This window comes from Anas acuta, chromosome 1, assembly GCF_963932015.1.
Source record: "Anas acuta chromosome 1, bAnaAcu1.1, whole genome shotgun sequence".
Lineage (NCBI taxonomy): Eukaryota > Metazoa > Chordata > Aves > Anseriformes > Anatidae > Anas > Anas acuta.
The window spans coordinates 133,537,016-133,558,932 of record NC_088979.1 but is presented as its reverse complement, the minus strand read 5'-3'; the positions used below and the strand labels follow the sequence as shown (position 1 = coordinate 133,558,932).

At 41.6% G+C, this 21,917-nt stretch overlaps 1 protein-coding gene across 10 annotated transcripts in view; it reads right to left on the bottom strand.

The window, feature by feature from the left end:
* Positions 1 to 21,917, bottom strand: part of FBLN1 (fibulin 1) — an 89,752-nt gene that overhangs the window by 54,623 nt on the left and 13,212 nt on the right. For 9 of the 10 annotated variants that reach the window (XM_068657807.1, XM_068657824.1, XM_068657816.1 and 6 more), the window contains 2 exons: positions 17,098 to 17,197; positions 9,255 to 9,390 (listed from right to left, as the gene is read on the bottom strand). In XM_068657807.1, coding sequence (XP_068513908.1) covers positions 9,255 to 9,390; positions 17,098 to 17,197 — 236 coding nt within the window. The remainder of the gene's footprint in view (positions 1 to 9,254; positions 9,391 to 17,097; positions 17,198 to 21,917) is intronic. The other variant, XM_068657870.1, reaches the window with a different exon arrangement.

The following is a 21,917-nucleotide window of genomic DNA, read 5'->3' as shown; positions in this document are numbered from 1 at the left end:
GTCTGGTTTAATTGATGTTCGCAGAGCACTCTGGCATTCTGAGACACATGGCACTATGTCACTACCCTGGTAAGATTAATCTCAGTATATTCTTTTTCACACTAATTCTTTCCAGGATTATTAGCCTATTCTGCTTATATGCCTATTCAACTCTTACCCTTCGGTTTGGAATGCAGTCTGAATTCTATATTAGTTCAGTTCTCAGTGTGTTTGCAGCCATTTTCCAAAGGCTGCCAGCTGCCTGGAGGCGTATTATGATGACCATTCGCCCATTTGCTAAAACCACTGCTGCCTTTATGGATGGTACTACTTAGGTACCAAGTGGTTATTACACACTTTCACTGCCTCCAAGTCTTTGCTTCTTAAGCGGTCCTGATAATCTCCATGATTTTTCCTTTGCTTCTCTCCTGTTATTAGCAAAGGTCTATGCAGCATCAAAGCCATGGCTTGATTTTCACATTAGGATTGGACCAGATGACCTCAGGAAGTCCCTTCCAACCTTAATCTCTCTGTGATTATGTGACAGAAAGCTCTGTGGCCTTTATCCAGTCCAATGATCATTTCACTGCTCCTATTCCTTGCCTTCTCACAGAAAGGAATAAAGATGGGAGCACAAGTATATACTTCAATGTCATACAGTTACTTTAAAATAAGCATTTACTATACTGTCCCGATAGCTGAAGTTGACTGCCTTGAGTGAAAAATCACCAGCGTCTAACAAAATGAAAATGAAGTTTATATACAAACACACACATGCACACAGAATCACAGAATTGTAGGGGTTGGAAGGGACCTCAAAAGATCATCGGGTCCAACCCCTCGCCAAAGGAGGTTCCTCAGAGCAGAGTGCCCAGGTAGGCGTCCAGACAGGCTTTGAATATCTCCAGAGAAGGAGACTCCACAACCTCCCTGGGCAGCCTGTTCCAATGCTCCATCACCCTCACTGCGAAGAAGTTATTTTGTATGTTGGTGCGGAACTTCCTGTGCTCTATCTTGTGACCATTACTCCTTGTCCTGTCCCCACAAACCACTGAAAAGAGGTTGGCCAAATCCCTCTGTCTCCCACACCTCAGGTATTTATACACATTCATGAGATCCCCTCTCAGTCCTCTTCTCTCCAGGCTGAACAGACCCAGGTCTTTCTGCCTTTCTTCATAGGGAAGATGCTCCAGGTCCCGTATCACCTTTGTGGCCCTCCGCTGGACTCTTTCCAGGAGATCCCTGTCTTTTTGTACCGGGGAGCCCAGAACTGGACACAGTACTCCAGGTGAGGCCTGACCAAGGCAGAGTAGAGGGGGAGGATCACCTCCCTCGACCTGCTGGCCATGCTCCTTTTAATGCACGCCAGGATCCCATTGGCCTTCTTGGCCACCAGGGCACACTGCTGGCTCATGGTCAACCTGTTGTCCACCAGGACCCCCAGGTCCTTCTCAGAGCTCCTCTCCAGCAGGTCGTCCCCCAGCCTATGCTGATACATGTGGTTGTTCCTTCCCAGGTGCAGGACTCTACACTTGCTCTTATTAAACCTCATTTGGTTTCTTCCTGCCCATCTCTCCAGCCTGTCCAGGTCTTGCTGAATGGCAGCACAGCCTTCTGGCATGTCAGCCACTCCTCCCATCTTTGTATCATCAGCATACTTGCTGAGGGCAGACACTATTCCCTCATCGAGGTCATCGATTAAGATGTTGAACAAGACCGGACCCAGCACTGACCCCTGGGGAACACCGCTAGTCACAGGCCTCCAGCCAGACTCTGCGCTGCCAATCACCACCCTCTGAGCTCAGCCAGTCAACCAGTTCCCAACCCACCTGACTGTCTACTCCTCTATCCCACACTTTCTCAGCTTTGCTAATAGGATGTCATGGAAGACAGTATCGAAAGCCTTGCTAAAGTCAAGGTAGATGACATCCACTGCTCTCCCCTAGTCTACCCAAGGTTGGTTGAGCATGACTTCCCTTGGTGAATCCATGCTGACTACTCCTCATAACATTCTTCTCTTCCAATTGCTTGGAGATGGCATCCAGAACAAGCTGTTCCAACACCTTTCCAGGGACAGAGGTGAGACTGACTGGCCTGTAGTTACCCGGATCCTCCTTCTTGCCCTTGTTGAAGACCAGAGTGACATTGGCTATCCTCCAGCCTTCAGGCACCTCTCCTGTTCTCCAGGACCTTTCAAACATGATAGAGAGCGGTTCGGCGATCACCTCTGCCAACTCCCTTAGTACGCGTGGATGTATCCCATCAGGACCCATGGATTTGTGTGCATTGAGCCCATTCAGACACTCCCAAACCACTCCCTTGTCAACAAGGGGGGAGATCTCCACTTCCCAGACTCTTTCTCCTCCCTCTAGGGTCACGGAGTCCCATGGGAAGTCCTTGAAGCAAAGACTGAAGCAAAGAAAGCATTCAGTATCTCCACCTTCTCCCCTTACCAGGACACCCCCCACGTTCAGCAAGGAACCCACATTATCCCTAGTCTTCCTTTTACTGTTTACATACTTAAAAAAAAATAAAAAAATCTTATTGTCTTTTATCTCTTTTGCAAGCCTCCCTGTTTTGCTCTCACATGCGCCCTTGCCTTGTAGAAACCTAGCCCATGAGATACGCCCAAGCAGGTCCTGGAAGAAGTCAAAGTTGGGTCTCTGAAAGTCCAGGGTTGCAATCCTGCTTTTAGCCTTACTTCTTCCACCAAGTTCCATCTTGAACTCCACCATCTCATGGTCACTGCATCCCAAGCTGCCCCCAACCTTCAAATCCCTAACAACCCCACCCCAGTTGGTAAGGACACAGTCCAGGAGCACCCCCCACCTCATTGGCTCCTATACCACCTGCAACAAAAAATTGTTTTCAACTCATTGTAGGAGCCATTTGGACTGCACGTGCCTGGCTGAGTTGCTTACCCAACAGATGTCCAGAAAATTGAAGTCCCCCATGATCATGAGGCTGTTACCAGCTGCTTGTAGAAGGCCTCATCAACCTCCTCCTGATCTGGTGATCCACAGTACACCCCCACAACAGTATCCCCCACAACAGTATCCCCCATACCAGCCCACCCCTTCTCACCCCCACAAGCTCTCCACTTGTCCTTCACCCTCCCCCAGGTGGAGCTGGGTACACTCCAATTGCTCCACTCATAAAGGGCAACTCCTCCCCCTCACTTCCCCAGCCTGTCTTTCCTAAAGAGGACGCAGCCCTCCATGACAGTGTTCCAGTCATGCAAGCAGTCCCACCATGTCTCTGTGATTGCAACAAGATTGTGGCCCCACAACTGAACACAGATCTTGAGCTCATCCTATTTATTTCCCATGCTCCGCTCATTGGTATACAGGCACTTTAGGGAAGCAGCAGGCACAGTTACCCCTGGAGGGATGCAAGAAGAAGAAAATTCCAGACAGCGTTATCAGGATCATTACCTTGTCTGAGGAGCCCTTGGACGATCCTATGGCACAACTCAGAGGTTTTTCCCTACTATCTTCAACAGTGACAGCAGTGACAACTTCTCCCAGCCCTTCTCTGTCACTTTTAGCTCCCCTCCCCTCCACCGTCAAACCTAATCTAAAGCCCTGGTAATTAGCCCAGAGAGCTTGCTCCCCAACACACTTGTGCCCCACTTGCTGAGTTGAAGTCGGTCAGCAGCCCACATACCCGGCTTCTCAAAAGGCTGCCCAAGATCGAAATACCCAAATCCTGGGTTCAGACTGCACCCCCTCAGCCAGTCGTTCACCTGTCCCATTCTCCTTTTTCCTGGGTCCCGGTCACCCAGAGGGAGGACAGAGGAGAACACTACATGCGCCCTTGATTCCTTCAACAACCTTCCCAGGGATGCAAAGTCCTTTTTAATATTCCTAATTTTTCTAGTTGCAGCTTCCCGGGATCCAACCTGAATGACAACACAAGGATAGTAACCCTCTGGTTTAATGAGCTGTGGCAGAGCCTTCCTAACGTCTCTGACATGTACCCCAGGAAGACAGCACACCTCTCTGGGTAGGTTATCCAGCAAACAAATGGGAGCCTCAGTGCCCCCCAGCAAGGAGTCTCCGATCACTAAGACTCTCCATTCTTTTCTTGTGGCACTGGTTGTGATGCATTGCTCTGCCTGGACCCGATCCCTATGCTCAGTAATTCCCCCAGTCCTGACATGCTTTGCAGGTTTGCTTCCCGGGTTCAGGCTACTGTCCAGACCCTCAACCTCATCCTTTTCCCCGTCTGAGAAGGGAGTCACCTACAACAATTACCCTTCTGTCTTTCTTGGTGGAGGCAGTCTTGAGGCATGGAGTTAACTTCCTCGCCCTAGGCATCCTCCTGTGTGCACTTTCTATCTCAACCTCACCTACCAGTCTCTCAAGCTCCAGGGCCTCAAACCTGTTGTGCACGGGCACCTGGGAAGGTGAGGCCGGTGGTGGCGGGGGGGAGGATGTTGCCTGAGATGTCGAGCAGGGACCTGTCTCCATTCATCCTCAACTCCCAGGTCCCCTCCCTCTACCCAACAGTGACAGGGCAGGTTCCACCCCCATTTGGGGTGTCTCACCCCGGTACCTCTCCTTCAGGCCCTGCAGAGAGTCACTCCACCAGTCTATCTCCTGCTCACACTCGCTGATGGCCCTCAACCTCTCCGCCTCCTCCTTGAGCCCTGCCACCAGGCAGACCAGGTCATCCACCTGCTTACACCTCAGATACACGGTGTCTCTCATAGGGCAGCAACAGGCTCAGGCACTCCCTGCATCCAGAGACCTGAACTGCCGCATTGCTGAGCGGGAAGTCAGTCTGGGTGGTTACAGACTTCCTAGGGAGAGCTCTCTGCCTAGTGTAGACCATTACGCCCTAGCTAGTGGTAGACACCCGTTAGAGGAGTTGTTCTTATGGGCGGGGGCATCGCTCTGCCCTCCCTGCTCGCCCTGCCCGCATTAACTGCCGCGCCCCGCCCTGTTTGCCTGTCCAGGTCGCCGCGCTCCCCAGGGGCAGCTTTTGAACAGCCGGGGAGAGGGAGCTGCCGGCTCTGTGTACTGGGACTGGCTGGAATGTTAACTTTCCCTGCAGCAGCCCATATAGTGGTGTGCTCTGCACTTGTAGCTGGAACAGCAGTGTTATCACACCAGTGTTGTGTCTGCTGCTGAGCAGTGCTGGCACAGCATCAGGACTCTCCCTAACCCTCCTAGGAGGTGGGCAAAAAGTGAGAAGAGAAACATCACCAGGGCAGCTGACCTAAACCAACCAAAGGGGTATTCCATACCATGTTGTGTCACACTCAGCAATAAAAGCTGGAAACAGGAAGAAGAGGGGAGGGGTAGGCTCTCGTGAAAACATCGGTCCTCCTCCCGAACACCGGCTATGTGTGTTGAGGCCCTGCTTCAAGGACGTGGTCAAGCATCGCTTATTTGTGGGAAGTAGAGAGTAATTTCTTTCCTCTGCACTTCCACATAGCCTTCATTTGTTTTATTTGTTTGTTTTCCTCCCTTTTTTTCCTTTCCCCCTCCCTTTTCCCCTTTCCCTTTTTTTTTCCTTTAGTTTAATTGTTTAGTTCATACTAATCTTTCTTTATTATTATTATTATTATTATTATTATTATTATTATTATTATTATTATTATTATTATTATTATTATTATTATTATTTCCCTTTAATTAAATTATCCTTATTTCAACCCATGAGTTGTTCTTTGCTTTACTTCTAACCCCTCCTCATCTAAGGAGGGGGAGTGAGGCTGTGGTGTTTAGCTGCCCAGCACAGTAAAACCACCACACTCGGCCTACACCTCATCAGCCTCCCTCGTGAGGGCTGCCGGGCCCTGGCTGCTTCCTCGACTGTCTCGAGTGGCCTCGATGCCAGAGAAAAAGCCCTGCCTGTCCAGAGGCCCCTGTCCACTGCAGAGCGTGTCTGCCCCAGAGCCGATCGCCTTCAGTCCAGCAACAGTTACATGCAAGACATCTGGAAATTTATGTTTCATGTGATTAGGAAGCATCTGAAATTCCTGTTGTTTATAAGCTCTGTTAATTAGTTACATTTAATAATAATTCTTTATTATTTATGTCACCATTTAAGTTACCGAAGCTTTAAGAGTAAACCATGTACTAACATAGGTTTTGTATGTCTGTCCACAAGAGGTCTCTCACTTCCTGAAATTCAGACTAATCAGTAAATGCTATGAAAAATGGACTGAGAAAAATACAAGCAACTCAGAGGAATTTTGCGTAACTTTTGAAGAGCTGAACAAAAATTAAAACAATGCTCAGCAGGCCTAAGTAATAAAACTTTTATGATCAACTAATATATACAAACAAAATATTCTTGACAAAATTTGAGAGAGAAGGCCATATCTTGATCTTTGGAAAAAGAAAGCATCTAGGACAAATTTTGGGAAGATATCCAAGCACCTTAAAGGTCAGATTTGTACAAATTTCTCCCCTTTTGCAGAGCTGCACAGGTAGAAGTTTTTGTAACACCATGTCTAAATCTCTTGTATCAGCAACAAATCCTGAATTTGTCATATTTTGAGGAAGATTTTAAAGATTAATGATTAATATTGCATTAATTTTTTTCAAGGCAATAAAAGCTATAATTCCCAGAAACTGGAGGAGTAGAATTATGTCCATCATTACCTATGCCTGCAGCCTGAAAGTGTAAAAGCTGAGGCAACTGTTTTCGTAACATGGCCTTTTTATCTTCTTTCTAATTGCATGTTTTGGATTCAAAAGAAAATTAGCTGTCTCACAGATCCAAAAGATTTACTGTGCTGCTTAAGCTAAACTTAAATAGACCAACCTAAGCAAAGTGAGATCCAAGCCCATGTGAGGTGGGCTTGATATAAAGTTTGTTTACCACAGTAGGGCACAATCACCAACTATAATGCATGCCTACAGGTCATCACATTCAAAATGTTACCAGCAAAAGAAATGATGAATTGTTCACTGATACTAGATCATAAATCAAGGAGATCATTTACAATAGTACTAGTACAGCTACCCACGTGTATCTAAGTGTTGAATATTCCTGTTAAGAGAGTAGTAGGGCAGAATGTGGCTCACAAAGGTTAAACAGCACTGACAATGTTTATACTAGTAAATTAAACAGGGACAGAATATGGGCTCTGGCACTGTCCTACAGTCATCTCCACTGTTTAAATAATAGCAAGCTGTAATGGCCATTAACATCCTCTCAGACAACACTGAAGCATATTTGGGGGTAAGCACAGGCCAGAGAGTGTTCCTAACAGCACTCATGCATGTGTTTTGCAGGGAAAAGATGCCATTTACGTGACACGAGCTATGCTGAGTCATTTATTCTCAGGGCTAGAGATCAAGCCCCAGTCCATTTTATTTAATAATACAGCTGTCATCATGAAAACCTGCCATCTTTAAAGAATCCTGGCCATTTTAAAAAACATCACTAACTTCTCCTTTATACTGACAAGCCCACATATGGAAACACCAATCCATTGATGGGAAAGTGTGTTTCCTTGAACAGTTGCATTCTGGTTTAGGGTTGTGCCTTGACATGTGTTTAAAACAGTGCTGCTATTATAAACACGTCTCTAGTAGCAAGCACTTGAATCACCAGAGTAATTGCCATCACAATCCGTGTTCATCTGTTCCTAGGCCCTCAGCGTACTGACACAGAGGGCTAAATATTTTTTTCTTACCATAATCAAGTAGGGGCAGCAGGCTTTCTAAGGGTACAAGAACCTCCATGACAGGAGCAGGATGCATCCTACACATGGTCAAGAAGTGAGAGATATCCCCTCAGTGGTTCCATCATCCCATGCTCTACCATAGAGAAGAAATCATGCTACATGTGCAAACAAGTTTGTGACAACCCAACATCTAGCTCAACAGATGCGTCACCTTTCTTCTACTCACAGTGAGAATGTGAATTACTTCACAACCCCAGCACGGAACCACAGAATGGTTTGGATTGGAAGGGACCTTAAAGGCCATTTAATTCCAACCACCCTGCCATGGGCAGGGACACCTTCCACTAGGCCAGGTTGCTGAAAGCCCCACACAACCTGGCCTTCAACACTTCCACAGATGGGGCATTCACAGCTCCTCTGGGCAACCCAGACTCACCACCCTCACAGGAAAGAATTTCTTCCTTATATCTAATCAAAATCTACCCTCTTTTAGTTTAAAGCTATTCCCCCTTGTCCTGGCACTACGCTCCATGACAAGAGACCCTCCCCAGCTTTCCTGTAGGCCCCCTTTAGATACTGGAAGGCAGCTATAAGGTCTCCCTGGAGCCTTCTCTTCTCCAGGCTGAACAACCCCAACTGCCTCATGCTGTCATCATAGGAGAGGTGCCTTTGACCACCCTTGTGACCTTCCTCTGGACTCATTCTATTAAGTCCATGAGTAATTCTAATAGGTACATGGGCATCAGTGGGGTCTTACTGCCAGAAATATGATCAATCTTTCATTTTAGAGGGCAATTCAACTTGTGAGTTGGACATTGTCTGCCATCCTCTATATAATACAAGAGTTAAAAAAAAAAAAAAAAAGTATCTTCATCACCACTGAAAGAGATCTGTAATAGGACCAGAACTGTCCATGACTGGGGGTCATGTAAAAAGTCATGATCTTACTGGTGGAACTTTCTTCCAAAAACACTCTGCAGGGTGGTAAGACTATGATCACTTTCAAGAAAGGCGAGATAAAGACAATAATAAAGGTGGAGGGCAGGGAGCAGACTAACTAAAGATGCCACCGATAGGCATATTTATTCTAATATCAAACCCTGTTATCACAAGCTTATAGATGTCTCAAATTGTAAATCAAAATCATGTCAACTAAGGACATGCACACTAATTGGAATTATAAGTACACTGCAAGGATTAACTTCAATCCTACCCCTTTGGACCACCAGTACTGAAAACCAAGTTTGATCTTAGTCCATAAAGCTCTAATGAGAGCTGAGGACTGAATCAAGACTGAGTTTCACACCCATCCCTTCCTATATTGTGTTGATGTATTCTCTTCATGCAAAAGTTGTTTCCTAGCCAATTACCCATTTGAGAATTTCCACCTTTTTGCATTTACAACCCGTCTTTTTTAAAATGTAATGAAACAGACTGCTTCACTCAAAGCAGGACTGTTCTCTTAAAGAAGCATAAAGCAGACAGTCAACAGGGACAAGATGCATAGGTGGGGAAGAACTATTTATGTGAATCAGGACTGAATAAGGTGACCTTCAAGATCAACCCTTAATACTAATCTGGACAGCCATTTGTTAGCAGATGAACAGAATTAGCTCTGAGATCTCACCTGAAAGTATTCAGCTTCACAGGTGGAATTTTCACCAGTATATGAGTCACACTCTTCACGCACATTGGCGAATTTGATCCCATCTGAACAGTAGTGCTCCTCCAACTTGCTGCGGCAGCACTGTACCTGAGTCATGCTGATAAGAGGGTGAAAGCAATGGGTTAAGAACGTCATAAATAGATAAAGAAAAGATAACGCAGCAGGTTTTGACAATGTGCACTATTACAAATCTCTGAGAAAGAGATTCATACAGACGTACATTTTACTTCAAAAGTAAAAATATTCTTCAGACATGGACAGAAACTTTGGTTGACATGTTTAGTACTGTTAAGGCGGTATATTTAAGACAAACTGTCTGTCCACCTTGCAGTCTCTCACAACAAATTTTGAAGTAAATGGATAACTTCAACCACATTTGACAGTGGGCTCTATCTCTAGGATGCTGCATTCTTGTAAGCTTTATCACAACTGGTGGCTGAACAGAGGATGGTAGGAACCCAATCAATGCTTCTACTATAGAAAAAAATCAGGCTCTGGACGCTGTGAGAGCCTGCAATTCTGAGACCACTCTATCCCAGCGCCTGTTTCCCCTTGCTCAAACAAGTACAACACACTGAAGGCAGCTCAGAGCATTGCTCTGTGGGAGAACTGGACATACATGGAGAATTGAAGGTATCAAGGGAAGTCACAGTAAGAAACAGAGTGTACTGCAAGAAAGTGGTGAAGAAAGACAATGGAGCAGGAAACTAAGCTCTGTTAGTTCCACTGCTCATAGAATCATTTTATCCCCATTTCAGTGAATGAATTGAAAACACTATCTCTAATTCCTTCCTATGGAAAAAAAATCTGAGTGAGGAGGCTTTAAAATCTTCCACTCCTGTCATTACTCCCACTCAAGGAGATGTCTCTCCTCTCACCACTCTTTTCTTATGTGCAACTGTTGACTAGCATTGTGGGTGGATCTTGCATCTTAAAGCTCTTCCACCACTAGCTCCTGTAAGAAACACTGGGGAACAGGAAAAAAAAGTTAAAGAAGAGAAACAAATCAGATTACACATACAAGTATATAAACATATCTATCTGTTTTCTGATAATGCTGTGCCACTGAGAATAAAGTTCCATGAGTTGCTAGGGGGAAAAGAAACTATCCAAAAGGTAATCCAAGATGATAAATTATATTTCTAGTACAACCAAGGCACTTAAAAGGCATGCTCAGCTATGTTAAAGCTCTACAAGATATGTTCAGATGGACCCTATAAATGAAATTTATACCCACTGGCTTGGGAAACTTTGTAACATCTTACAGACCAACAACGTTGAACACATTATTTTCACTGTTAATAATATTCACCATCTTTCTTTCCCCTTAACCCTGTTAACTTCAACTCACGAGAAAAATCTTTTCAAGGGTTAGTAGAAATACATGAGATGATGTATAGATATTCAGTAAGCCGATACCCTTTACTCTTAAAAATTCTTTTTCCACACTGTCAGAAATTTTGGAGGTAGAAGGAAAAGAGTTTAGCTGCACTACTGAACCACATGCTTTTCCTGTTGTCATCTGCAAGAAGTAGATTCCTGTGAATCACTCCTAAAGGAGTTTCACTGCTCTCGATGACCATAGGATAAGCTTTCAGCTCCCAGGGGTTATGTTATAAGGGATTCCCTCCACTCTGTGGCCAAGCCATCCAGTCCAGCCCACTAAAAGCAGGGAACACACAGGGCTCAGATTCTGCTTCCCTGTGCATACTGGTGATGCAAGGATATCAAGCTACATTCCCGAAGATTCATGATTCTTATTTACTGGATTTTGTAATGGTCTGACTGTGCAGTTCTCACTTGGACAAAAGTAGCTACAGGATTTCAATGCATAGGAACAAAAACTAGGTTAACTTCATGAACAATTTATTCAAAAATAGACTCTAAAGTCATAGCTAGAAGTTATGCCCAGGTCGGTAACTTTACTTGGCAGAATATATGAAGTTTTTGATATTTGATTTAGTTCCATTTTGGAAGAATATGTAGTTTTTTTGTTGCTGAGATTCCCTCTGAAGCAGAGTTTCCATTCCCTGCCCAGCTCTGGGGTGGTCTGCCTGTCAGGACTCTGGAAGCCTGTGAAACCTGAACTTCAAGCCCAAGAGTGTGAGAGCTGAGACTTTCCAGCTCTTTTAGCCCTCCAAGTCCTGTTGAGGATAGGGATATTAGCCATGGATAAACAAACAAACAAACAAACAAACAGCAGCAGTTTTTCAGTAGATCTGTTTGATTTCCAGTGTGTCCTTTTTTTTTTTTTTTTTTTTTTTCTTTTTTTTCAAATGCAAATCATCTCTTTGAAATCCTGGACAAATTGGCAATTCCAACCAAAACAAGTAAGTTTCTCAAAATGTTTCCCACAGCTGTATTCATGTCATGTGGCCCACCCCAACTGCAACAAGGAATTAAACATCAATTGAATGGAAATTCTAGATTAAAATACCATTTGTTCATTCTCAGAACAACGATAAAATCACACTTTGTTGCCCAAATCCTACAGTGAAGTTGCATTGGTAGCAAATATTGCTTGAGACTGTAAGCCCTTGTATGACTATAATAGAGGAAGAAATCCTTGAAAAATGGTAGAGTAAAATGCTACAGGAATCTGTACAGTACTGATCTCACAGTTGTACTTCAATGTGCCCAGTTGACAACCCTTTTCCCTTTGCACACTGCCTCCCATGCTGATAGTCTCTATAGCATGTCACAAGAAGCAATTTAGACTACAAGACATTTGAGATTAAGATTCTCTGTCCCTACCTGTTCAAAATTATGTGTCCCCTTAGATTAGACCCTAATATAATCCATACTCACTTTCTGCTTCACAGCAGAGTAAAGGAGGCGTTTCTAATGCTAACAGGACATCAAGATTTGTCTCTTTTTGTAATACCTTTTAACTCTTCCTGTGTAATTTCTCTAAAAAAGAGAGAAATTTAAAGCAAATCCAGGAAAGTACGTATTTAATTACTCCTAGTAAATAAAAAAAGCCAAAGGCTACTTCATCCTCATGTGCCGTATTCAGTTTTTCAGTTAAAACAGTGTAACAGAACTTTACTGAACTAAATACTTATAATATGTATTTACAATATGGCTGAAATATTACTAGGATTAAAAACATTAAATGTGGGATATCTAGGAGCAGGTAGCCTCATGACTGACGTTCACTCAGGATATTTGAGCTAAAATAATTAATTTTCTGGTCTTTGAAACATGGATTTTATTCATGGCTCACTAACAGACAGAAATCACTCAGACCTTTAAAAATACTTATTTTTTGTTGCAGATGTTCATTTAAAATTCAAATTATTTCATTACTACATAATTTGATTATAAATCAAGTTAAGAAATTGTTTTTCATTTTTTCATTTTTACTTTCTGTTAGTATTTAACAAATTTTAACAAAGCTACATGTCCAGTTACCTCCACAACACTTTCATCTTTAGTATCCTTCCCTCAGAGTGCTCTCCTAAAATAGTACAGGTTTCCTAATCACCTATATTTCTTTTCATTTTACCTTTATTATAATTATCCTTTCTAGAGGGTAAACTCCTCAAACAGGAAGGATTTCCTAATCAACTATTTTTCCTTTTATTTCTTTCCATAGAAACATTAAAACTTAACTTTGCTTTGAAAACAATTTATCTCTTTTTTTTTTTTTTCACCCTAATTTAAACAATAAAACCCCTTCACTATCCCCTGCCTTCCTCCTGCTTATTAGCCTGTCTTCAGACTACACAGGTGTTATTCATGGAAGGCCTTTGACAAAATATAGTAGAAGTAAACTAAACTAACAACAACAACAACAAAAAAAAGGCATGATTCCACTCCAGAATTATTTTGCCAAGACAAGCTGCCTCTTCCACCCTTGGACCTTTCAGTTCAAAATTTAACATGCAACACAAGGGAACTCAGGAAAATGAAGAGCAAGAGCAAGACCTGGTATTATGACTGAAACAACATGGCAAGTGAAAATACTAATGTGCCACAACAATTAAAAGCATATATTTGATCATATGTTGTAAATCAGCAAGGGACTCTAGTAAAAATTAGTGATTTTAGTCACTGTAAGACACAGTGTTCTTCTGTCCCTCTGACTGTGAAGCCAAAAATAGCTGGGAGGCACACTGAACAAGCTGTAGAGAAGAGATGATAACTAACGAATACAAACGCTCCAAAAGTAACTTTAAAGATGTTTTTCAGACAAAAAACTGCAATTACTTTGATGTCCAAAGTCTCAGGCTCTTCCAGGCATACAATGGCATAAACTAATAAATGTCTATCAGCAGTTAAACATCTGGTTCCTATCCTTCCAAATGCTCTTCTCTTACTACTTCCTTGTGTTCCCATCTTGAGTTTGCATTCAAGGACTGCTACTTGTCTGCTTGGGAACCTGGATCACCTTTTTGCTCTGTTTTGGCACAGCACCTAGCAGAGTGTTGTGTACCTTCTTCTACACATTCCTGCAACACTAATAATGAATAATGTTATTCCAAATGTAATTCCAAAAGGACTACACAATGCTAAAGACATGCAATTCTCATACGGAGATATGCTATTTCTGGCCCAGGAACTAAGTTCACTTGCTAAGAGCTCTGAGCAGGGGAACCTCTACATTTTGAAAGGGACAGGTCAAGTTCCAAAAATAAACGGCAGCTGTTTCCTGCTGCTGTGAGTTTGACCATGTCACAAGAAAATGGATGAATGGGCAAAAAGCTGCTGTTATAACAGCCACATATATAATTCATGAAAACCCTACACTCACATTTTCTGAGCAATGAAGGCATATATAAAAATACTGTTACTTTCCAGAGTGATAATGCAATGAGGTATATGCATTTGCGGGTCAAGCAACCACAATAAGAGATTGTAGACATGACTGAACATTACCAGGAGCCTTGCTTCAACTTAAATGAAACCCAGTAACAGCAGCCAAGTATACCTTATGAATTCACATGAACTTCAGACTGACAGCTGGCTCACCTTCATTGTAGGTCAAGAAAGCAAATATATCTGCAGTTTGGGCTGTCCCATATTCACTAAGTGATGCTGACACAGATGTTAAGCTCCTCAATAACAACAAGGGAATTTGGGGGCTGTATCCTAAAGAGACACCAAAACCTTAAACTGTCTGTCTGTTTCTAAGAAGCACAGCAGATGTTAGAATGGTAGTACTTGCATGGAAACCCTTCCTGATTCCTATGAATGCACTTTAAATGGTTGGAATCAGGTCAAGTGGTTTCACTTTAATTCAGTAAGGCAGCTTATTCCTCATACAAATAAAAGAAAGGGTGATTAAAACAGCAAAAGAAAACTCTAGGAGTGGGCCTGCTTTGAGGGAAGGACTGAATCTGAGATGCCGTTATGTTTTAAATCCTATGCACAGGATTCAAAAACTGCATGCAAAGTCTGCCAGAACATGTACTCACACCCAGACTGTTCTGTGTTGCATGGTCTTTGCAATGTAACTATGCAACACTTTTACTTCAGTAACTTCATCTCTTCACTTCACAATGTATTCCTTTGCCTTCAACTGCTAACCTTGTGAACCCAAGCTGAAACATTGTGCTGGTTTGCACATGCAGGGCAAACCAACCAATCTCTGGAATCATTTATTACAGAATTACACAATTTATGGCCCAAGAGGCCATAGCTTTTTAAAACACGTTTTTGTTTTTTTGTTGTTGGTTTTTTTTTTTTTCAGACTCTTTGTCCAACACCATGCTGCACTAGATAGTCAGAAGACCCCAGCTGTGGTTTAAACAGCCAACTAAATGACAGACATCACACACCCTGGTCCCCAGCAGCTCCTGTTGTGTATATGTCTAAATAGAAAGCAAGCTTTGAAATCTGAAGCTTTTTTTGAAATCTGTAATAAATCAGTCATCCTGTGCCATATTCTCCTCCTAGACCTCAGCAGATGTAATAAATCTGGTTTGGGTTTCACTCACATCTCTGTGCAATAGGAATGAATGTGCAAAATCAATGTTGTTAACCAAGTGTGCTTGCAAAATGAATCACTGATCATTCTGTCTACGGTTATACCAGTAATTAACAAAACAATTTGGCTCTTACCTTTGTATCTGAAATAACATCATAAAGTGATTCTGCTGATATGCTGATATATGATACGATTTCACGGATATGCCAGTTAGCAACCATAACTGGAGTAAAATAATATTGCCGTTAAAGAAAGTAGTCAAAGTTGCCAATTTTACTGAGTCATTTCTTAGCATGGAGCCAAGCTTCCGGGGGAGCTATATTTATTTATTCTACAGTTATGAATAGATGCAACTGAATATATCCACTTCTATTTCTGTCAACTGAGTGCTCATGTCTCTCACAGAATGAGTTTACCCATTTCTGATTTACCATTATATCACTATAATTTACTTAATTAGATACCATTTATGCTCAAAACTTAGATGAAACATTAGTAAGCTTTTTTTTTTCAATTATCCTAAAAAGTCTTAAAGACTCTCTAAAACAGCAAACTTTGAAAGAATGTATTACAGTTACAGCAGAATCACAACTCACATTAATTAAATTATCATTAAATCATAAAGACTCTTGCTCCCAGATTGTTCAAAAAAAAATAAATAAATGGTTTCCTGTTTTTCTTGCCTGTTTCGTCTGTAACTCTGCTGACTCTTCAAGTATTTCCTAAATTGGGATTTAAGCCCTATCTGTCAATACTTCTGCGTAAGAGACTGCTTTTGCTGCCAATACAAATGCAAAAGTCAAAAAACATGAGCAGACTTGACTGCAAGACAAATTCTTTCCTTAATAATCATCGATCCAACATTTCTACAATTACTACGATTAAATCACTTTTCAATCCACTTGAGAAGATAGAGGTGGGCAATGCATTGTGCTTTAAATTGAGAGATGTAAAGTCCTCTGTGAAGCTGCGCCTCAAACTACCAACTGCAAATTGTTAGCTCCGCAAATAAAATTAGCAAGCTTATTTAATGGCAAAAATAACACAGGCTATCACTGAGAGAAAAAATATGAATGTCTCTAAATCTATAAGAGATTCGGTATAACCAAAATACTACTGTGTTACTAATTTTAACATTTAACTTCATTATTTCATTTGCTAGATAACAAAAAAGAAATTAGTATCATATTAAATTTCAGTTGAATTAAGAAATTAAGTATTAACAAAAGGTTACTATATTATACAAATACATTTGACAGAAGTAGGATGCCCTAAGTAACTAGCAATCTTGTGAGTTAAACTTTAAGCTCTCTGATCCTGAAACACAACTAAGAACTGCAGACAATTACCCATGTGACACCACACAGAATAAATAATTTTGAAAGGCTGTTTTACATACATTGGTATGTATGCATGCAATCTATATATTATTCAAAATGTTATTCATGTACATGATCTGCTGTTTTTCTTGGAAAATTTTCACTCAAGAATTTCAACCTGGGCTAGATTCTCAGTCAGTATCAACTGAAGATGTTCTGCTGACATTAGCAGAGCCATGCTGAGATACATGGAATGTAGGCTGAGTCCAAAACCTGCAACCAGAGTACAGTGAAAAACTTGACTAAGAGACACAGCACACGTCAAACAAGTTAGAGCTGGGTGACTCTGCACAAGACCAATAGCAGAAATTGAAAAGACCTAATGGAATTAAATTTGGTCTTCAGGTTTCTCTAAGGTTAGATATGAAATTAGAAAATTTTGTTTTAAGAGCTAGGTGTTACATCTTATAACCAGCTTTTATACCTGCCATTCCCCTTGTTTTACACGAAAATAAAAATCATAGCATAATAAATATAATATATAATCATATACCTGCACTCTCTGGACTCGGAAATTAATGGTAGAGAAGTACATATTCTGTTTTTGTTTGCCCATTCAATACCCTTGTCACAGCATTCTTCCATTGAAAGATCTGCAGAAGTGAGGAAAGAAAAACACAATATATTTAATACAACCTTAGTAAATGGCATTGCATCTGCCAATTAGAAGAAAAAGAAAGTTCATTCTGCCCTCCCTCATCTACACACAGAACAGTGCTCCCATCCATGGCCAAATGAGGCATCTATTAATACCTTGCAACCAGCCCAAGTACTCGAGTTACTCTGTGAAGCAAACTGGAGCTTCCCTTATCCTTTCCAAACAAAGACACAGACCAAGAACATCTGCAGAAAATAGTTCAGACAGAGTCATGTATAATAAAGGGTTATGTCCAATTGCATTCCTTTATTATCAAAGGTGGCAGTAGCAATAAGGAACCTCCAAAATCCTGAAGAAGATAAATAAAATAACTGACTGATATGAAAGACAGACAAATCTTGTTATAAGTAAATTTACAGAACTATTTTTTCCTGAGATTATCTAATTAATATGTTTCAATCAAAAATGAAACATCTGTAAATGCAAAAGTATTTAGACAGAAAGCTGCATCATATTTTGATCACTTAACATATGAAATAAAAATGGTATAGATACCAATTGCTACCAGCCCTGAGACTCAGAGGAAAAGCATACTTAAGATAACTATTTGTACAGAGTATGATTTTTGTAGAAATCTCTAATTGAAGAAAACTAAATAAAAATAAATGTTAAAAAAAAAATGTTAATGAGCTGACAATCACTACAGGTTTGCTTCATATTCCAAGTGCAAAAGTTCACTGCACAGCAGGTGTATCAGAACTTGGAATACAACATAAGTCACATTTTCCTATTAATTATCTTGCAGTCCAGATACTGGACAGCTCCTTGTATAACAAATATGCAATCTTTGTTTCATCTGCTTTTGTCTGATTGACCTCATGGGTTGCACCCAGGAGTGCTGAGGGCTGATGTCATTGCAAGGCTACTGTCAATTATCTTCGAGAGGTCATAGTGACTGAAGAACAGGAACATAGTGACTGAAGAACATTGTTTCTGAAGAACAGGAGAACAAGTGTCCACCCTCGCTTCAAAAAGGGTGGGAGAGAATATCTGGGGAACTACAGGTGTCTGTCAGTGTCCTCTCACTGTCTGGAAAGATGATGGAGAAAATCTTCCTGGAAACTGGTTCTGAACACGAGGACAAGAAAATGATCAGAAGAAATCAAGTGGGATTTATGAAGTGGAAATCATGCTTAGACAACCTCTGAGCCTTCCATAATGAGGCGACTAGACTGGTGGATGAGGGGAGAGCAAGGATGTGGTTTACCTTGACTTCACCATATGTCTTTTGATACTGTCTCCTGTAACAACCTCTTAAAGCAACGGTGTACAGGTTAGGTAAGCGGACAGTGAGGTGGATTGAAAACTGGCTGAACAGCCAGTCCCTAAGCACTGTGGTGACTAGCACAAAGTCCATTTGTGGACAAATCACTAGTGGTATACCTCGGCGCTCAATGCTAGTTCCAGTACTGTTTAACATTTTCATCAATGATCTGGACACTGTGAAAGGGTGCCTTCAGTCAGTCCAAAAATGATACTATACTGGGAGCAGTGGCTGATGCACCAGACAGTTGTGCTGTCATCCCGTGGGACCTCAACAGGCTGGAGAGCTGGACAGTAAGGAACTTCATGAAATTCAACAAATGGAAATGCAAGTACTGCATTTGGAGAAAAATAGCCTTCTGGCAGCAGTACACACTGAGGGCTAACAAGCCAGAAAGCAGCTCTGTAAAGAAGGACCTGAGTATCCTGGTGGACACCAAGCTGAACATATGCCAGTGAACCAGTGCATCTGTGGCAAAGGCAGTCAACAACATCTTGGGCTGCATTAGGCAGAGCACCACCAGCAGGTCCAGGGAGATGATCCTTCTCCTTTATCTAGCACTGGTGAGGCCTTGCCTGGAGTGCTGTGGCCAGTCCTGGGCTCCCCAGTTCAAGACAGAGATTAACTTACTGGAGCAAGTTCAGTGCAGGGCCACGAGGATGACTGATATACTGGAGTATCTTGTATTTGGGGAGGCTGAGAAGGCTGGGACTGTTAGCCTGAAGAAAACTCGAAGGTAATGGTGGTGTTCTGATCAATGTATATAAATACCTGACATGAAGAAGAGGGACAAATGAAGTTTCACCTTAACACAAGAAAGCACTTCTTTACTGTGAGAGCGTTCAAACACTGGATGATCTCAAGAGGTCCTTTCCAACCTACATGACTGATTCTGTAACTGATTCCTTAATGAAAAAATAAGTAAGACCTTTCCATCTGGATGTCTTGGTGCTGCACAGAGGAAGGCAAATCTCATTTAATTATTTTTGAGAGAGAGGCTGAAATAAAGAAGGATGAAATCATTTGCTCAAATTACACAGCTAGCTGGTGGCATTAACAGGGAATGTACATCAGGTAATTCCCACACATTTCTCTCCACTGGATTATTAAATGCCTCATGATTCCCTCATTCTTAGCTTTGCTCCACACATATTTAAAAGGTACAAAGTTCAATAAACAGCAGCATTATATTCAAGACTATCCACCTTCACCAATGACTTTCTGCAGTCTGTTAAGGGCAAGCATCCATCTCCTCTGGATCTCCCTATCCAGTTACTAAGCTATTGTTTCCTAGGTTCTCCTGCTGTCTGGGTGTTACAGCCTCCCTCCATCTGTCCATCCTAACCTACTGCAATCATCAAGATAAGTGGAAATATTATTTAACCTGTTTATGATCACATTTATTCTGACACAGACCAGAAGGAACTTATAGGAGTAGCTTCTCCTATAGGAGTGCTGGTAGATATTCATACATGGAGCAATAAAGAGCAGCCAAAAGCAGTTAGAGAAGATAAGCCTCCCCAGTATCACAGTTGCTTTCAGAGAACAACATTTATTCCTGTCTAGTGATGATAATCCAACAATTCAAAGCAAAAGGGGAAAAAAGTTTAATAATATTTTGGATGCGTCAATCATCTAAATGTTGGTACCCTTAAGGCATTTACCAGCTCTACTGTGCAAAGCTCTTGAATACTGAGCACATTTCTGGCTATCCCTTTTTAGGAAAGATTAAATCAAAATGGAAAATGTGTTAAGAAAAGCTAGGAAGATGGTCAGTAGAAAAAAAAGCCCTGTTATATGAGGAAAGGCTAGAAGAAGTAGACCATTCTAAGCCTAGATAAGTAGAGCTTGTGAAAGGATGTGGTTCCCATCAACAAATATTATAGCAGTAAACAATAATCAGAATTATGGGATCAAGTAAACCAAACATTTTTTAATATGAAAATCATTATATTTCCAAATTGAGTTACATTAAATGTTTGTTTATTACAGAGCTCTGTACTCAACGACCCAGGTCATCCTTCTAGTCTTACTTACATACACAAAATATTGGTCAAAATTCTGTCATCCTTAAGTCAAGGCAGTGTTTCTTTTGAATTCCTCAGTGTGTTCAGAATTTATGCCAGTGTCTAAAAGCTAATTGTAGCTTATAATGATACAGAGAAAATCTGTCTTGTAAATATCTGCCTGTGGTGAAAGACATGCATTTTTGTCTGATCTGTTCTTTGGGAATAGGGACCCTGTCTGGTGCTCTCTGTCTGCCAGTGTACTGCCAACAAACATTTCATGCATCAGATCTCATACAATGTGTTACAAATAACTGTTTTTTAGTGCTGTTGTCTGCAATTAATCCTACCCGTGTTGAAAAATGGTGCACAATTAACTAAAGTGCAGAGCTGGCTGCAGGTTTCTGCAGGGCTTTATACAAACGGGTCTTTGGCCAAGTTCCTCCCCAGAAGTACAATCCCTGGCTCCGGACACTGATTCCCTCCCAGCTCTGGCAACACACCTCTACTCCAACCAAATAACTCAAGAATTCAAAGCAGGCCAAGCTAAGCAACCTCGGCTGCAGGAGTGTATCCAGACAAAGAAGGATTTCAGATACATTGTTGAGGAAGAACTGCAGTCCAGGCTCATTTTTTTTGTGACATCACAATTCATATCCTCCAAAGATCCTGCCAAAACTCTCTTGAGAATAGAGGGAAGCGAAAAACAAACAGTAAAAAAAGGACTCCACCCTCAAAGCCATTCTTCTAAAACATAACAATAAAAGAGTGAAAAACATTTTCTCAAGCTTTGCAGTTTGTCTTTTAAAAATAGTAATTTGTGGACCAAGCTCTATCCTTTCGAAGTCTCTGAAAGTACTTGCCTCACACTTCCAGGTTCAACTCATGACTGCATTGGAATTTATTCTAACCTTTTGTCATTAAGAGTTGTTAATGATTATTTAGAAAGAGGACAGACTTATTGTCTTGAAACTGTATTTTTCGAGTATTGTGGATTGAACCATACATGTGCATATTCATGTGGCTCCCAGGTGGAAATCTGCGCAAGCAGTTCATAGTGAGGCTATTCGTGCCTTCTTGCACCCTTTTCAGGGGAACCAACAGCATGGGGCTTGTCCTCAGTTCTCATAACCACAAGCTCATTAAACAAAGCATCTGGAAAGGAGGTAGTGGAAAGCAGACAACAGGAGCTATCCCAACAACATCTCAGAGAATCTCACTTACTGCATAAAAAATGATGGTTCTTTTTTGTCTGAATGTAACCATGCAGCTTTTACTGGCAGTTGACTGGCTTGTGGTACCTCTCAGTGTTGGAATGCCAGAGATGTTCAAGTACAAATTACAGTATTGCTTTTCTGAACCTGGTGCCCCTTCAAACTGTTTTG